The sequence below is a fragment of the Triplophysa dalaica genome, chromosome 14 (assembly GCF_015846415.1).
Source record: "Triplophysa dalaica isolate WHDGS20190420 chromosome 14, ASM1584641v1, whole genome shotgun sequence".
Lineage (NCBI taxonomy): Eukaryota > Metazoa > Chordata > Actinopteri > Cypriniformes > Nemacheilidae > Triplophysa > Triplophysa dalaica.
In genome coordinates, this window is record NC_079555.1 from 17,433,685 (window position 1) to 17,450,058 (window position 16,374).

The 16,374-nt window shown below is 37.0% G+C and overlaps 1 protein-coding gene across 5 annotated transcripts in view; it reads left to right on the forward strand.

Moving 5' to 3' along the window:
- Positions 1–16,374, forward strand: part of cntn5 (contactin 5) — a 209,376-nt gene that overhangs the window by 107,733 nt on the left and 85,269 nt on the right. For all 5 annotated transcript variants that reach the window (XM_056766423.1, XM_056766426.1, XM_056766425.1 and 2 more), the window contains exons 3-5: positions 953–1,156; positions 12,706–12,829; positions 14,105–14,280. In XM_056766423.1, coding sequence (XP_056622401.1) covers positions 953–1,156; positions 12,706–12,829; positions 14,105–14,280 — 504 coding nt within the window. The remainder of the gene's footprint in view (positions 1–952; positions 1,157–12,705; positions 12,830–14,104; positions 14,281–16,374) is intronic.

Consider the following 16,374-nt stretch of genomic DNA (forward strand, 5'->3'; position numbering starts at 1 on the left):
ATTTCTTTGTAACCAAACAATTCTCAGTCCCCATCGACTACGAAGTAGGGAAAAATACTTTAAATATATTTGTTTTTTTGGACACAATCGAAGACATTTATGACAGAGTTTTCATTTTGGGGTGAACTATCTCTTTAACATATTTTTTTGTGACAAACAGATCAAATCACTCTCAGATAAACTTGTTTTAAAATATATAAACAGATTTTTACCTTAATTTTTTGAACATTTGATTTCAATAAAAAATTTGACTAGCGTTATTATAATATTAAGTTTTTTCATTATTTCTTTTTTCGATATTTGTCCGTTAAAGCTGCAATCTGTAACTTTTGCCTCTCTATCACCATCTCTGTTTAAAACTTAAAAATGCAGGCATTTCCTGCGAATTTTTTGCAGAAATCATATATTAAGTTTTATGGATAATTATTCTAAGCTTATTGACATAAATCAGGTTAATGTTAGGCTGATATGTAATTTGTATCAAAAATCGTTACAGATTTAACCTTTATATGAAATTACAACCATAAAAAATAAAATATACTTCTTTAAATGTTCTGTATGACCACTTGGTGTTTTTTATAGGCATACGTCTTTAGCGTCTACCCACAAAATCTCTGATTTAATTTTTTGGGTTCCTTTCTTAAATTAAGGATTTTTTTTGCTAGAAAGTTTTTTGTATTTTTTTATTGTTCACTTGGATGATAGCATGAGCCTTATGTCTTTGAAAAGCAACAGCACCCTTCCTCAACAAGTCACACAGTTTGAGATACAATTCACTCTCAGAGCACAAATGCCTTGGTACGAGTTACGCACCCATGTTTGATCCTTATGGTTAGTAGATATGAGCAATAATGCTAGTGATGCGTGCGAGTATATGCAATAGCCCAGATTTGCGTTTTTACGAGTCTCAGCTGAGTTGTGTTGTGCTACAAGCTCTTTGTCTTCTTTCCAGATTTGGCTAAAGCCGTTGCTGGGAGACCCGTCTCGTACGCTGCGGTGCTACGGATGAAGGCGGACAGTTCCTCGTCCTCCACGCTGAACTCCAGGATGAGGTTAAGGAACAGCCAAGGAGTGGGATCATCCAGCCTGGACTGGCCTCCTTTGTCCCGTCACAGATTCTCCGCCCTCAGCTCGCAGGAGGACTACATGAGCGAAGGTGAACAATGAATCACACAATCCAGAGTCAGATCATTCACGCTGAGCACTTACAGATTCACTCTGTCTCTGATCACTGTTCTTGTCACACAGAGGGATGACTTCTGCTTGCACTTCTTACCCACTTTAGAAGTTTGACCCCTCAGCGTGTGACTCAAACACTAATGGGACTTTGGTATTTTCTTGAATATCCCTTTCTGTTCTGCGCTCCGGGTTGAATTTCAGTCTGAGGCGCCACACTTAAGTTGGCGCCAGAATGCACGGCAGCAATTGAGATCTCAATGATTTGGTGCCAGTTGATAGCTTAAAAATATTTTATATGTAAATTGGTAACTTGAGTTGTCTGAAAAGAATTTCTTAGTCACAATGGAGATTTTGAAGTTTTATATTCCCAGCCTTAGTTTCTTCTATTTCCTGTAGCAACTATGATTTTCTATCCATTTAACTGACTAAATAAATAGTTTTTATATATGGTAGATCTGTAGTACGTCTTGGCTTGGCAACTAAGAATTTTTATCGTTACTGAGCAGAGATCTGTATTTTAGATTCAAAACAGTCAAGGTCTGTCAAAAATTGGCTCCGTATGATTCTTTTTATACACAAAGTTGTTAAAGTAAGTGAAAGTGACCTTGACATCCCAGCAATTTATCATGTTTCTACTGAGGTAAAGTTGACCAAGACCCCAGTTTGAAATCGGAAAAAGGGATCATTGAAACATCTCGGCACTTCCCAAACTGCCAGCCTTCCGTCAGCCTGATGCAGGATTTGATGGATGCTGATGTCAAAAAGGCAAATACGCAGTTTCACAAGAGAAGGACACAATACGACAGAAAAGCCCCGCTACGACAGCTATACCTTACAAAAACACATTATTATTATCTTGCTGTCACGTGTCAAGGTCTTGTGGTAATGTTGTTTGGAACTATTTGTATTAATTGCGAAAATAAATTGCTCTGTTAGACTGCTGGAAAGATTTTTTTTTTTTATGACCGGGTCAAGTGTGTTTGACCCAGTAAAAGACATGAACAAGACATTTGTTCCCTGCTAAAAAATCAAGCAGAAAGAAGATGAAAATCTTGACATTTGTTAATCTTACAGAGCCTGAATTTCGACTTACGCAAAGAACGTCTCATTTAGTTACTACAGTAAGTGCTTAATACAAAACAATACAAAACTGATTATGTTTCAGAGATTGGATGCCACAGACATGGCAAACTTTGCCAAATTCAATGATTTAATGTTCTTTCTCACAGGCACTATAAGCCCACTACAGTTCTTTTCTCAGTTGACTGATGAGTCTCTGTATCCTCAGTTCCTAGAAGTTGTGTTGCTGTCGGGCAATCGTACAAAGTGCAAAGTTTTTAAAAGTGCTGTTTTCGGTTTTCTTTGCGATATGTATCATGCGGTTAGTGAATAGACTGTGGGTGGTCCCGTAGGCTGATGCAGAGAATTGTATTTAGATAGAGTCTATTTATGTCTCAGTGGTTTTGTGTTAATACAATGGAAGTCAATGCGGGCCGATGTTGTTTGTTTTCCAACATTCTTCAAAATATCTTCTTTTGTGCTCTGCAGATGAAAGAAACTCATATAAGTTTGGAATAGTTTGGGAATAAACAATACATTTTTTTAATTTAAGAGTGAAATACCTATATATAGTATCTTTGGTTGACCAGCTAGACTACTGGTACCTGATAGACCATCTTAGTTAACCTAGGTAGAGCTTGGCTTGCTGATATGATAAAGGTTGTTGACCATGATCCATACACTGTTTGGAAAGCTTTTATAATCCAAATAATTTTGACTCGCTTTTCCGACTCATAAGATCACATCTTTCCACAATCATCTCATTGATTAGATCAGATTCACCAAAAAAGACTCGCGACTTCATGATGAACCCTGTAACTGGAAAGTGTTCAACAAGGTGTTCGTGATTCAATAGGAACAGCATTTTGGGTCAAAACAGGGTCACAAGAACTGTCTCTTTCCAGATGATGTGTTCAGCAGCGTTGACTCCACCGGATCACTACACTCCAGCGGTTACACAGGAACAGAGACATCACATGAATGCGATGTCCGGTGCCTGCTTCTCCTCACCGCGAGGACGCAGTGATTTGTCCTCGCTGCGTAACCCGCAGTCCTCGGGTTGTCATAGAATCGTAATGGGGGGCTGCTGTGCTCATTGCGAGACTGATGTATCGCAGCGTGTTTCTCAGATGTCTAAATCCTCTGACATTATCAAGCTGCTAAATCATAAAACACTCACCACGGCCCCATACTGAGACTACACGGTATCTCCGACAAGCAGCGCAGCACTAGAGACACACAAACACAGACAGATACATCAGCATATCTGCATACACTACAGTAACTCGCAGCTGGCAGTGTTTGAAACACAGAACTCCCCTGCAGTTGCTAAACAGCTCGCTGTGATCTCAGTGATAAAAATAGATACAAAAGCAGGTTCATTAAGAGTTGCAGAGGGGATTGTTCTAACAGTGTAAAAAAGTCATAAAAGTGTGTGAGCAACAGTAATTACCCGCTTGCTACATCTATCAGGTTGTTCTTTCTCACCTACTGTAAGGGAATCATAAAAATGTCACTTACTGTATATACCTGTGTATTATGGAGTTTCTTGTTGTTGTTGAGATTGCGTTTAGGTTTAGACTTGTGAAAAGGTGCAGTGAAAATACTGAAATGTATTTTTCAACATTATATAGTATAAACACTGTACTTGATTTGTTTTGTTTGTCTAAAGTTTTGTTTTAGGTGACTTTCACTTCACCACAAATTGCAAATACATTTAAAAGAAATTAAAGACACCACTCCATTAACAGTATAGTTAACCAAAGAAATCCTGTAATTATTTACATACCCTCGTGTGGTTCGGATGTTTTTAGAAATGTCTCTGTTGATTTGTGTCCATACAATAGAAGTCAATGGCGGCAATGTCAGTTTGTTGCCAACATTCTTCGAAAAATCTTCTTTTGTGTTCTGAAGAAGAAAGAAAGTCATAAAGCTTTGAAATGACATGAAGGTAAATAAAAAATGAAAGACAATTTTCATATTTGGGTGAACTATCCCATTAAATCTAATGCCCGGTTCAGAAAACACATGTGATTTATTTACTCTTTTGGAGAAACATGTCCAACTATATGTGACTTCCCACCCAGTCATTGCTTACCATCTTTAAAGTGATAGTTGACTTTCTTCTGTAAAACACAAATGATGATATTTTGAGAAATTAGGTTTTGCTTCTATACAATGGAAGTTAAGCTTCAATGTTGTTTGGCTGTCGACGTTTTTTAAAATATCTTCTTTTGTGTTCTGCAGAAAAAATAAAGCCATACACTAAATGAAGAAATAAAATAATTTTTAATAATGCATGTGATTTTTTGAGAAGGTGGAGCAAGCGCCTGACCACTGCACACTATATGATTGTAGTTCATGAATCACCGCGCCAAATGGATCGTGCCATAATTAGGCTTATAACATGTAGTCTGAACCCAGCATACAGCTGCGATTCTAGTGTTACTTTACCTTCTGTAAACTTTAACATAAGTCATTCCATACAGCTATCTTTACTGACACTCAAACAGTGTGAAACTTCAGCACTTCTATACGACACCGCTCTTCAGCCAGGCATCTGTATTTAGCTCTTTGCAGAGTACACAGCTGTCTCCGCAGAGTTCAGTTCTGTAACTGCCAAGCTAATGTCACTGTCCTCACATAAACAATCAAGACCTGGTTGTCTAGCTGTCCTCAGACACCTCAGCTCATCGTGCTCATTATAATTACAGTGTGGGCCAGTGGAGAGACCTTGTTTAAGGTGATATCTGTACAGGCTGTACCTGCTCAAACTGAGGTGAACAATACAATAAAGTAAACCTCAGCACTCTGTCGTAATTGCTTTCTCAACCAGTGAACTTATACAAAGGTTCCATGATGTGCACTCAAACATGTCATAGCCTATCTGTAAAATTGTGTACTGCCGTGAGCGCTCCCTGTTTAATAGTGAAGCAACGAACGCCTGATTAAACTCTCAAAGGCATTTACGAGGCAGGGAATCCTCGGGCGAGGTTTTTCTCGCTTGAAGGAATGGCACTTGTTATTGGGGCTTTGGTCAAGTTTGAAAGGATTCTGTTGATGGTCGGTCATCTCTCTGTCACTCGGCCAACAAAGCGTAAGAATGAGAATGTTAAACTAGAACGATTTCCAGGATCACAGAAAAATAAGAGAGTTCCGCTGTCAAGCTCTGTCACTTTTGAGTTATGGGAAAGGGATACAAGGCTGTGAAATGTTCAGTCTTCATACGGTGTTTGTTTTTAAACGACAAGCTTATTTGATATTGGCAAACTCATCATTTCATCCATTATCTTCATATTGTGTCAAAGTTTCTTTCTTTTGGGGAATAGAATTGCAGCACCATGTTCTTTTAAATCAAATAAAAGTGAATGGTGACCCAAAATGATAGCATATCCCATGTATGTAAATATTATTCACAGAAATTTGAATACATTGTAAATCTTAAATCTCAATAACCTTTGTGTATATTTAATTCACTCAAAATAAAATGATGGGGATTTCACCTGAAACAATTTAGGCAAACATTTTTTACATTTTAAAGCTGTGAAACCAATGAAATATTCTGTTTAAAGTGTTTAAATATAAGAAAAAAAAAGTAATTAAAATATTTATTTTAGAATTCGCCATGAATATTAAATGTATACAGAATATACAATTAGTTAATTAAATTAATTTTTCATTAAATACACTTAGTGAAGAAAGGTATAAAATATGTACATTTCAGAAAAATGTACTGCTTAATTTATGTATAAAAATGATATACATCCCAATGAAAAAAATACAGTTTAAGGATTTCAAAAGATTTTATTAAGTTGATAAAACTGTTTATTTTGTGATAATGAATAAGCCACATGAATATTTTTTTTGAGTGTGTAAAATATGGGTCATAAAGTGACGCCAGATTTCACTTTAAAAATATTTCCCTGTGAAAAACAATTATATTTCAACCTTCCATTCTGTGATTAAACCTCTTTTAAGATATGTGGAATGTGTTTAAAATAAACAACAAATCAGAGTTTTTTACAGGGCATGGATGAAGCCCAACAAAATGTGACAAACTGAGTGTGAATATGTGAACAAATCATATAGAGTACTTTTATGGTGTTTTTGGAATTGAACAGCCCCTGTTCACCATTCACTTGAAATAAAGAGAAGAGCTTAAAAATCTTGCTTTAATTCATCCTTTGTGTTTATTAGCAGTAATCTATTGATAAAGGTGTGACCTGACAGGGGATAAATAATGACAGAAATGTAATTTGTGGGTAAACTGTTTCTTTGAGAATGTTAAAGTTGGTAGTATAGGAAGTGTTCTATGCTTCAGCCCACCACAACATTACTCCGTTTTTTCCCTGAACATTTCAGGAGAGAGATCAACAGCCCTGTCCTCCATCTGCTATATCTGATTAATGTATAATTCCAGAGAGTTTTATTTCCCACTGGAGAGCACATATTACTATATTCTTTCTTCCTAAGGAAGCAATGCTTTTTCTAGGCACTTGATAATTCTTAAATGCTGATATATCATACTGCTTCAGCTACCAAAACTCGGTTATAGACCTATATTTCAGCTGGAGGTGACATTACGCTACTAAAAGAAAACTAAACAAAGAATACCATGTCAATATTTTGAAGAAATGTTTGGTCTTTCTTCACTTTCCTGTGAAGACATCTAAACCTCTGCAAAGCAACATGCATTACTTTGAAAATCAAAAGGACATACAACATCAAGTTTTCTTCAAATAGATCTAACCAAATTTAATAAAACATTAAGAAAAGAAAGTCTGAACCTTTGTGATATGTGGTCATTGTATTATTACGGAAAGGGAAAGACATGCAGCTGCATGTACTGTAGGGTATATGCGTACAGATCATGAAAGGATGGTAAAGCAGTGAGGTCACAAAGATTGATATACTGTAAAAGACCAATGTGACAGTGATTTGTAATTTGTCTAGGGACCTACACTGCACATTTTCTATTTATCTGTTTTCTGACACACTCAACCATTAATCTCTTTCTCAACAAACTGATGATTTAAATAAGTTGTGTTAAAATAAGAAGAGTCATAAAATGGCAGTTATGTGGATCAACAGAAACAGGATTAACAACCACTGGACTAGTAACAAATTGTATTACATTTACATTACATTACATTTAGGCATTTGGCAGACGCTTTCATATATAAACAATAGAAGTTAGTGGTATTCCCCTGCGTTCCAAAATCACGTACTTCCACGCTATATAGTAGGTGAAAATAAGTCATAAGTCATGAATAGTATATATGAAACCTCTGTTCGCAAGAAACTGTAGGCAAGAAATACCAAGATGGTCTACTGATTCCACAGAGATTTAAGAGTGTGCATCGGATGATCACTTTTCAATCCCATGATGCCACGGGACCTGAGCAACGGTCACATTTAAAAAGTAAATGAAATAAAAATAGCGGAAACTTTAAGGCGGATGTTTCATTTGCATTGTAAGTGTGGATAAATTATTTTCTCGTGACAAAATTTTGTTTTTATCAGCATTTATGTGCAATTTGATGTGTATGCGTAATAGATCAAAGAGCATACGGGTCAAATGACCATAAAACATGGCGGATGTAGTAAGTCTGAAATGTATTCAAACTACTCCCAATCATACTATATAGAACGTACTGTTTTAACGGTATATTGGAAAGTATTTATTGAAATTCAATTCGTACTGTTTACAGTGTGCGATTTTAGTGAACATAATGCAAAATTAGTAACATAAATGTTTATAGAAGTCAATGTACCTTTGTTGACATGTTTGGACATTTTCAATGAAAATAATTCACTATGTGCACAAGATGACGCCCAGTGAGCTCTTGAGACGCCAGAGTCGGCAGACTAATTTGTGGCCCAAAACACTGTGTGGGAAAAGGAGGATTTTTGGCAGCAAATATTGGGGAATCTTTTTAGATAAAAATGAAGAAAGTAATAAATCAGCGCTGACACATCCTCTTCATTGCTGAGCACTTTGTTAAGCCAAAACAACTCAAAAAAAATTCTGCCGACCCTGGCATTGCAAAGGCTCAACAATGCAATCTTGTGCAAATAGATGAATATTCAAATAAATAAACAAATAAAAAATTCAAATATTTAATGGGTTAAATACATTAGCTACGCACATTTTTAAGGTTGGAGATTGGCTATATGTTTAAAAGTCACATTCTTGTTTATTAAGTCATCGTGTCAAATGGTTTGTGTGAAGGTTACATTTGAGGAATGCCTAAAATACCATCATTTTTCATCATAAAACAACAGTAAACGTTAATGAAAAGTGTTTGTGATTTGATGCGTTCCCCTCAGAAATGACTTCCTCATTTCATCTTGTTACACAAACATGTCACACTATTGACATGCAAAAAAAAATGTTTTGTAATGTCGGAAAATAATCCCCAATTACACAGAGGCTGTCCAAACTAAACAGATCTGTAAATAATTCACTGTGGAAGTGATTGACTGCTGGCTGGAAGTGCTGAAGAGACGCTGGAAATCCAGAGAGCATATGGGGTGAGTGGGAGTGTTTGTGCGGGGGAGAGCTCTTTAATCTCAAAGCCGCACAGTCGGCCAACTGTTTAGAATGGAGTGCTGGTTTACATAAAGATACTCGACTGTTGTCAGAACAGATACAGTGAAAACTCAATGACTGAATGATGAATTCATTCTCACATGAGTCAAATGAGGAGCATTTCTCAAAATTTCGTTTTGTGTCATAATCCAGCAATTGCTGTTCATGAAAACATATTTCTACTTAAAGCGGCTTGGATTGGCCTCCGTTTGTATTTGCTACTGCAGGTGATGTGCGGAGGTATTTTCTTTACGTGAGTTGTGATTCGGCACTGCGCAGTCCACCGGTGAGAATCGTCAATGTACATCAGTAGCGTATCATAAACACAGGTGACATGGTAGATGATATAACACAAAACAAATAAGAACATAAATAGACTGAAATAGTGCAAAAGGAGGCTGTGTTGAATGTTTTGATATTATTTCAGGTGCTGGGTCATTTCCATACCTGCCATTTTGGCTGGGAGTCTTCAGTTTTGTTATTTCTCATGGAAACTCCTGTAATGCAAACCGGACAGAAGATCCCCCAACACGGGTCTCACATGCTGACAAGTTCGGTCATAAATCATTGTACATCATACAAATATATATACTATATGCAAAGCCTTGCCATCATATCCGGGAAAGAAGTCCGTAAATTTGAGTAAAATCACAGGCTTCACTTATCCATGCTTATTCGCGCCACATTAAATACAGATGTGGGGAGGAATCACACGAGGTCCCCAGATAATACTAATCCCGAGAGAATTACATTAAATTACATTTATCATAATGAACATAAAGAGAAAAAGAACAATCGGAAACTGTACCTGTCTGTAATAACACAAGTAGGGAGCTACGGTTTTTGTGTTATCTATTGAAATATTTAAATGTCTTACTTGTTCAGAAGAAATAAAGACATGCCTTCATACGTTTTGTAATCCTTTCAGATCACAGTGAATTCACGCCACCTTGAAATGCCTTGCCAAGATTAATGCGAGTCCAATCACATTCACTGAACTGCCATCAGTTCGTACTTTCTTGTTTTTCACAACTGTTGAATCCCCAGATGTCAATGCTGCTTGTCGATTAAAAGTATAAGTACTTAACACCGCCATATTTAATACCAAAAGTTGTATAAAATCTTACCCAACAGTTGTGAGTACATGCTACAAATCGCCTGTCACTCAAAGCATTCACGTGCTGGCTAGCAGCCGGATCCTCTTCATTCTGTGTACGATGTGACGAAATGACGTATAGATGAAAGACACCAAATAAGGATCTCCAGGAAAGATGACCCAACAGTGCAAATTACAAACCATTATTACAAGCTTTCCGTGGTGAATCCCGTAAGGGTAGTGACACAGTTTTAAACACCGTTCTTTCATGTACTTGCTCAGTAATTGGTTTTAGCTCATTTTTACTCAAAATAACTGATGGACTGCCACTTTAATATCTGTATGTATAGATATCGTGGAGATATAATGATTGTTTTTTTTCACATTTGTACACCCTGCAACTGCACAGCAACATATGTTTGGGGATTTATTTTTGGTGATGTTTTTGTTAGAAACCAGAATGCATGATTTATAAATTATTACTATGGATAGATTAAACATTATGACTGTAATTACAATTATTCCTCAGAATATACAACTTAAAACAATACAATACAAAAGAATATTGTATATACAGTCTAAATGCACTGTGTTTTCTTTATAAATCCGGTAATGACATACATCACATACATCTTGCACTGTTTTTCATTTCTTTCTCTGGCCAGCAATCAGATATCATCCCCTCTTGAGAATGTAAGACTTTTCTGTGGGCTATATGGCAGCAGGCTGTGATGTGTAAGAAATGTGTTTTTTGTCCTGGAAACGACGCAGGTTGTACAGGAGACGTCCCTCGGTTCTTTAAAGCGTCTGTCTGGCGGCACGTTGACACCTGTGCGAGATACAGCCTGAGACAGGGACAATGCTGCAGCCCGCACAGGGGATTTATTATGCATGCAGCACACAGCATAAATAATAGAGCCGGAGCTTATATAGCTCACTCCCAAGCCGCTACAAATGACTAGGTTATGCTTGAACTCTTCGCCCACAGGTCTCTTCTTTTTCTCTGTTGTCTAAATCTGCTCATGCACAATAAAACAGCATCTTCTAGTCGCTGTTGCATTGCAGAGAGTATTCAGTCCTGACGTCATGAATGGCACTAGAATGTACATTGGTGTTAACATATTATGGTACTTTAATATACAATATACTTTAGTACTGCATGGTTTATGCACCAACTATGTTTTATTAATTTATTCATGTGGTCCTCCAAGGTACAGTAGGGGCCAAAAGTGAGGGCATATTTGTACAATATTCGTTGGTGCAAAATGTTTATATGTATATATATATATTGGTCATCAAGGTGAACTGAATTCCATTGGGAATACGCTAAAAGATCAATAAAGCATATATTGACAACAGTTTTATAAGTTATTAATATTTGTTGTTCCTCTTTGGGTTTTTGACCACAGCATTCCTTCTCCTTGGGTCTTGACTCAAAAGCTTTGTGGGTTTGTTGTCATTTTTTGCCTTATAACGTCTTCTCAGAGCTACAGAAATCCGACCACAAACTACACCAATATAAAAATAAATTTTAAATCTTTGATAAAATGTTTAGATAAAGGTGGAAGACAAAGATTTCCAAAGTTGTATGCCACTATATATGTATGCTCTTGACTTGATACATATCCAAATACAATCTAATAAAACTTCAGTTTAGGGGGCAATCCACACTATTAACTAGTTGTTATTGGCAGGCCTATTATTGGCATATTCACTGTTTAATAGCACTTATAAAGCACATTTTCTGCATGATCATACTCTACATCCCTAATCCTACCCAGTACCTGAACCAAGTAAACAAGTACCCCACAAACTACTAATATAAAACAAATTTAGAGTTAATTTGTGAAAAGGTTGTAGTTAATAGTTTGTTAATAGCGAGAATTGCCCCCTATACTGAAGTGTGACCAAATTTGGTCATGATTTAGTCACCCTCAATTTGTTACAAACCTGTATAAATGTATTTGTCCAGTGGAATTTGGAAGAATGTAAGCAACTGGCATTTCTTGGATATTATTGACTACTATAGTAGGAAAACAAAATCAAATACAGTATATATATTTCTGTTTAACACAAAGAAGATATTTTGAAGAATTTTGTAAAGCAAACAGCCACTTTTGACTACTATTTTTTTCTATGGTAGTCAATGATGTTGTTTTTCCAAATATCTTTCTTTGTGTTCAACAATTAGAGAGTGAGACTTTTCATTTTTTTGGTGAACTTTCCGCTTAATGTAATGCTTATATGAAACCAATTTTAGAATTCCAATTTTGAGCCAATGTGGCAGATCACTTCAGGATGTATAATTGAAAGGACTCGGTTACTCTGCCGATATACTGTTTGTTATCAGGTTCACCCTGGTGGCTGAAAATATGAGACAGTTAACTGAATTTGTAATGTGGACTGTCTTCTGTGTTGATCCAACTGAAATGATGCCGCTAGAACTGAGCTCTGCTTTGATTATTAAACACGTCGTTGGGTATGACATGTAAATATTTAAGTCATATTAAAATCAGTAACTTTGTAATTTATCAGATGCTTTAACCAAAACAGGATTTGAACACGTAACCTTTTGGTTAGTAACCAATATTTTTTATAACTATACCACAGCATACCATTCCTTCTGCCTTATGTCATTCACATGACCTTTTAAAATCTTAAAATTTTGGTTTCGTAATTTTTTAAGTAAACGTCATCGGCTTGAAAAATGTGATATAATCTCTAATATATGTTAAAGGTAAATCATGTATTTCCTCTTTCATCTTCCCTATGTCCCCAGAGAGCGAGGAGTTCGGCCCAATATTCATTCAGGAACCTGATGACGCAATCTTCTCCCTGGATATGGACAATAAGAAAGTGATAATGAATTGTGAAGCCAGAGGAAATCCTGCTCCAACCTACAGGTACGGTTTACTCGTCTCATTAACGCGGATACGATTTTATTAAATGGATAATAAATGACATTTCATTTCTCTGGAGCTTTACCTTGGATCCTTATTATCCTGTCCGGGTGGCATTTCTGTTAGAGTAATGATAATTTGACACAGATGTTGGATGTCTCCAGTGTGGATTACTAATTGGAATTGATATGCTGTGCTTGAATCATAGTTTTATCTGTCAAACCGCATTGCACGATTATACGCACGTGTTAGAATTTCAGAGAGGTCTTAACCTTTAGGAAACAGACAGGAATTGATCGATGGATTTGATTCCACCTGGAGGAATCACTTATCCTGTATAAGCATAAATAAATAAAGGTGTTACAGACATTGAATGATCCATTGTGTGACTGCTAGACACTAATGTGGTTTGACTTCTGGTCAGTAATTACGATCAATATGCTTGCCTAAGCGATTTAGCCCACTGTATGTGCTAACCAAACTCTTTTGTGGTGATCATGTGATACCTATATCCAACACATCTCATGTCAGTTGTAACTACTTTACAAAGTGGCAAAGTTATTTAAATTTCTTTTGGCACGTTTTGGCTAGTGACTTCTAAGGTCATTTTTTTTTAAACAGACAATTTTTTAATACAATTCATAACTAACAAATTCATACTTGAAAATGTTTAACTTAACATACAAAAGTGTAGTTTCAGTTTAATTTTTATTTGCTTCTTAAAATACTTAAAATTTCACATAACACAGAAATGGCCTATTTGTACTTTCAGTACTAAAAGTGAACTCAAATGTATGTTTAACGTATAAAAACTGATACCTACATTGGAACATACTGTAGTAGTATACTAAAAAAACAGCTAAAAATATATAAATACTAATACACTGTAGTAAGATTCACTTAAAGAAAACTTTCATGCAGACTGTTCATCTAGTAGCTTTCTAATGAAATACTTCAAGTCTACTTTCTGCAACTAAAATCTGCAGGTATAACTAGTAAACTATCAGTGTTCCTATAAATTCACTTGAAGAGTAATGCAGTACTAGGATAATCACTAGAATGCTGTTGGTTCTGTAGTTTTAAGCTAAGTGTGTACTCAAAGTTACACATTATAGTACATTTAGTGTACTTAAAAGTATGCCTTTACAAAGCAAAAAGTGGGCCACCCAAGTAGTACTACAGTAGTACTTTTAAGTCTAATAGTTATAAGAATATGACTAGTACATTGACATTAGCATGATAACTTTTCTTTTCTTAATTGTGTTGTTTTCATTACAGCTGGCTGATCAATGGAACAAATGTGAATGTAGAGGCAGATTTCCGATACAGTATGATTGATGGGAACTTGATCATACACAACACGAGCGAGGCCAGCGATCACGGGAGATACCAGTGCAGAGCAGAGAACAGTATTGGTATCGTCATGAGTAGAGAAGCCCTCCTTCAGTTTGCTTGTGAGTACTTGAATGTTTTTGTAATGATACATTTTCCTTTGTTTTGGATGCCTAAATGAATCTGGACTGATCTAAAGATTACTTTCCAGTCACTTGCTTTGTCTGATATAGCTTTAGTCAGGTTCGTCATGAGGGTGAATAAAATTTGAGTCAATCCCATGATGCTTTGCTGCTATTCGTAAAAGTAGGCTTGGGGTTGTTTCCATTAGCTAGGGAAGTGCCCTTAACGCTTTGGCTCACAAAACCAGAGCAAAAAGGCATATTTTCTTCACTAGCATTCCATTGGCCTCCTTCCAAAAAAATCATCTCAAGCCAAGAAAGCATGCTGCGCAGGGCTAGAGGCGCAATTGCTCAATGGAAACACATTGTTAGCTTTGCTTACTGTTTCCCCAAGAGCGATGGCCATAGTAGCCTTATTTGCGTACCCGACGGATTATGTACAGTACTTGACTATTCACTGCCCAGGATGTTTTGCCCTAGACTTGTATACATATGGTGTAACATTCTCAGAGGCGGTGCGTTTTTTCTTAGCTCTGATTTCGAACCACAGGACTTCAAGCCTGTTCTGCACCTCACAGTAAATTCAATATCAAGAGGTGCTCCTCCATGTAGAGTTCATGTTCACTCGCCACAATTGTTGAATAGATTCTTTTCTGCTTTGTTTTGTTCTTTGATCTCTCTGGACCGAGAAAGGATTCTGGAAAGTTGTCCGGTCTTTTCTTTTAAATCTCCTTGTGAGCTGCCAACACGCATGAACACACTGTTCCGTCTTATTCCCTCAACCTTCTCCGTCGTCTGGTTCTGACCTTGGTCCATACATTGTGGCCAGTTCTGAAGGCCTGTCGGAGAGACAAAGAAACGCTGTCAGCAGCAGACATTAGGATGCAGAGCTTTTCCCAGACCTCTGCATAACAAATGGCAACCATTTATCACCCTGTTGGACACTCAAGGATCTTTCACTCTTCTTGGCGTGGGGCATGAGCCTGTTATGGTGCTCCATTTATTCTCAGCCAGAGGTAACATTAAAATGAATTAACTGTTGCAGGTGTGGTGTAGATGGCAATCGGTCTGTGTCATGGTTTGATCCCAATTTTTTCTTTTTGAAACTTAAAAAAGGACCAGAATTTGCTTGATACAAATATTTGGTCAATTGAAAGTATTAATTAAGAAATAGTTGTATCTAAAGTGGACTCAAGAGCTTTTTACTCGGTACCGGCTACTGCTGTGCAATTTTAAAATGATTAAAGGCAATGATTCCCTGTTGGTAGGGGACTCGGTTGCTGAAATGCAAACAGTTCTTGAGGCCAGCCAGCGGTAGGGGAACATTTATCTTCGATATCATTGTTTGCTGTATTTGATTGAGAGAGCCTGGCTTGAGTTTCCCAAAGACGGTCAACTCGGTTGTTTGAGAGGGGCCTAGTCTTTGAGCCCGGCCATGGAGGTCACAGCACTCTTTTGTTGGCAGACCCCTCAAAACCCTTGCCAAGGAAACTGGTTGGTGTGCAAAGAGTATCCACATCTCATTGGAAACCAAGTAATGTATTTATGTATAAAAAGGAAGAGGGGGAAAAAGAGAGAGAATCTCTGGTCTGTATTCCTTTCACAGTTTGAGCATAGTGCCCTGCAACCATTCCCTGTGGGGCTTTTTTTTTCTTGGTATAGAAAGCAGAACTCAGTGGTTCAACCTAGTTACCAGGCCAGGCTTTGAATACATGGAAGAGGGGACTTCTCTGATCTAACTCCCTTCTGAGATCCCGGTCTCTCTCAACAGACAAGTGGGAGAATATGAGGTATCATGGCTCTGAGGGAACAGAGCTTTGAATATATAAAGTACAGTGGTAATTTTTGTTTGTGGAGAACTTTCCTCTTTTTGACCAAAGAAAACAGGGCATCAGAACATTCTCTGAGTATGATGTGGGTGAAAATGTATAGTATGAATCCCAAAACCCAGTGTGGTGTGTGGTACTGTCTACATATAGGCAATGAAGACGCCAACATTGAATGGATCGACCTTTAAGTATTGAATCAAGTATATTTATACGTAGGATTGTGAACTAAGCTCTTTGCTGTTCCTGCTGGGATTGCTACTGTGTG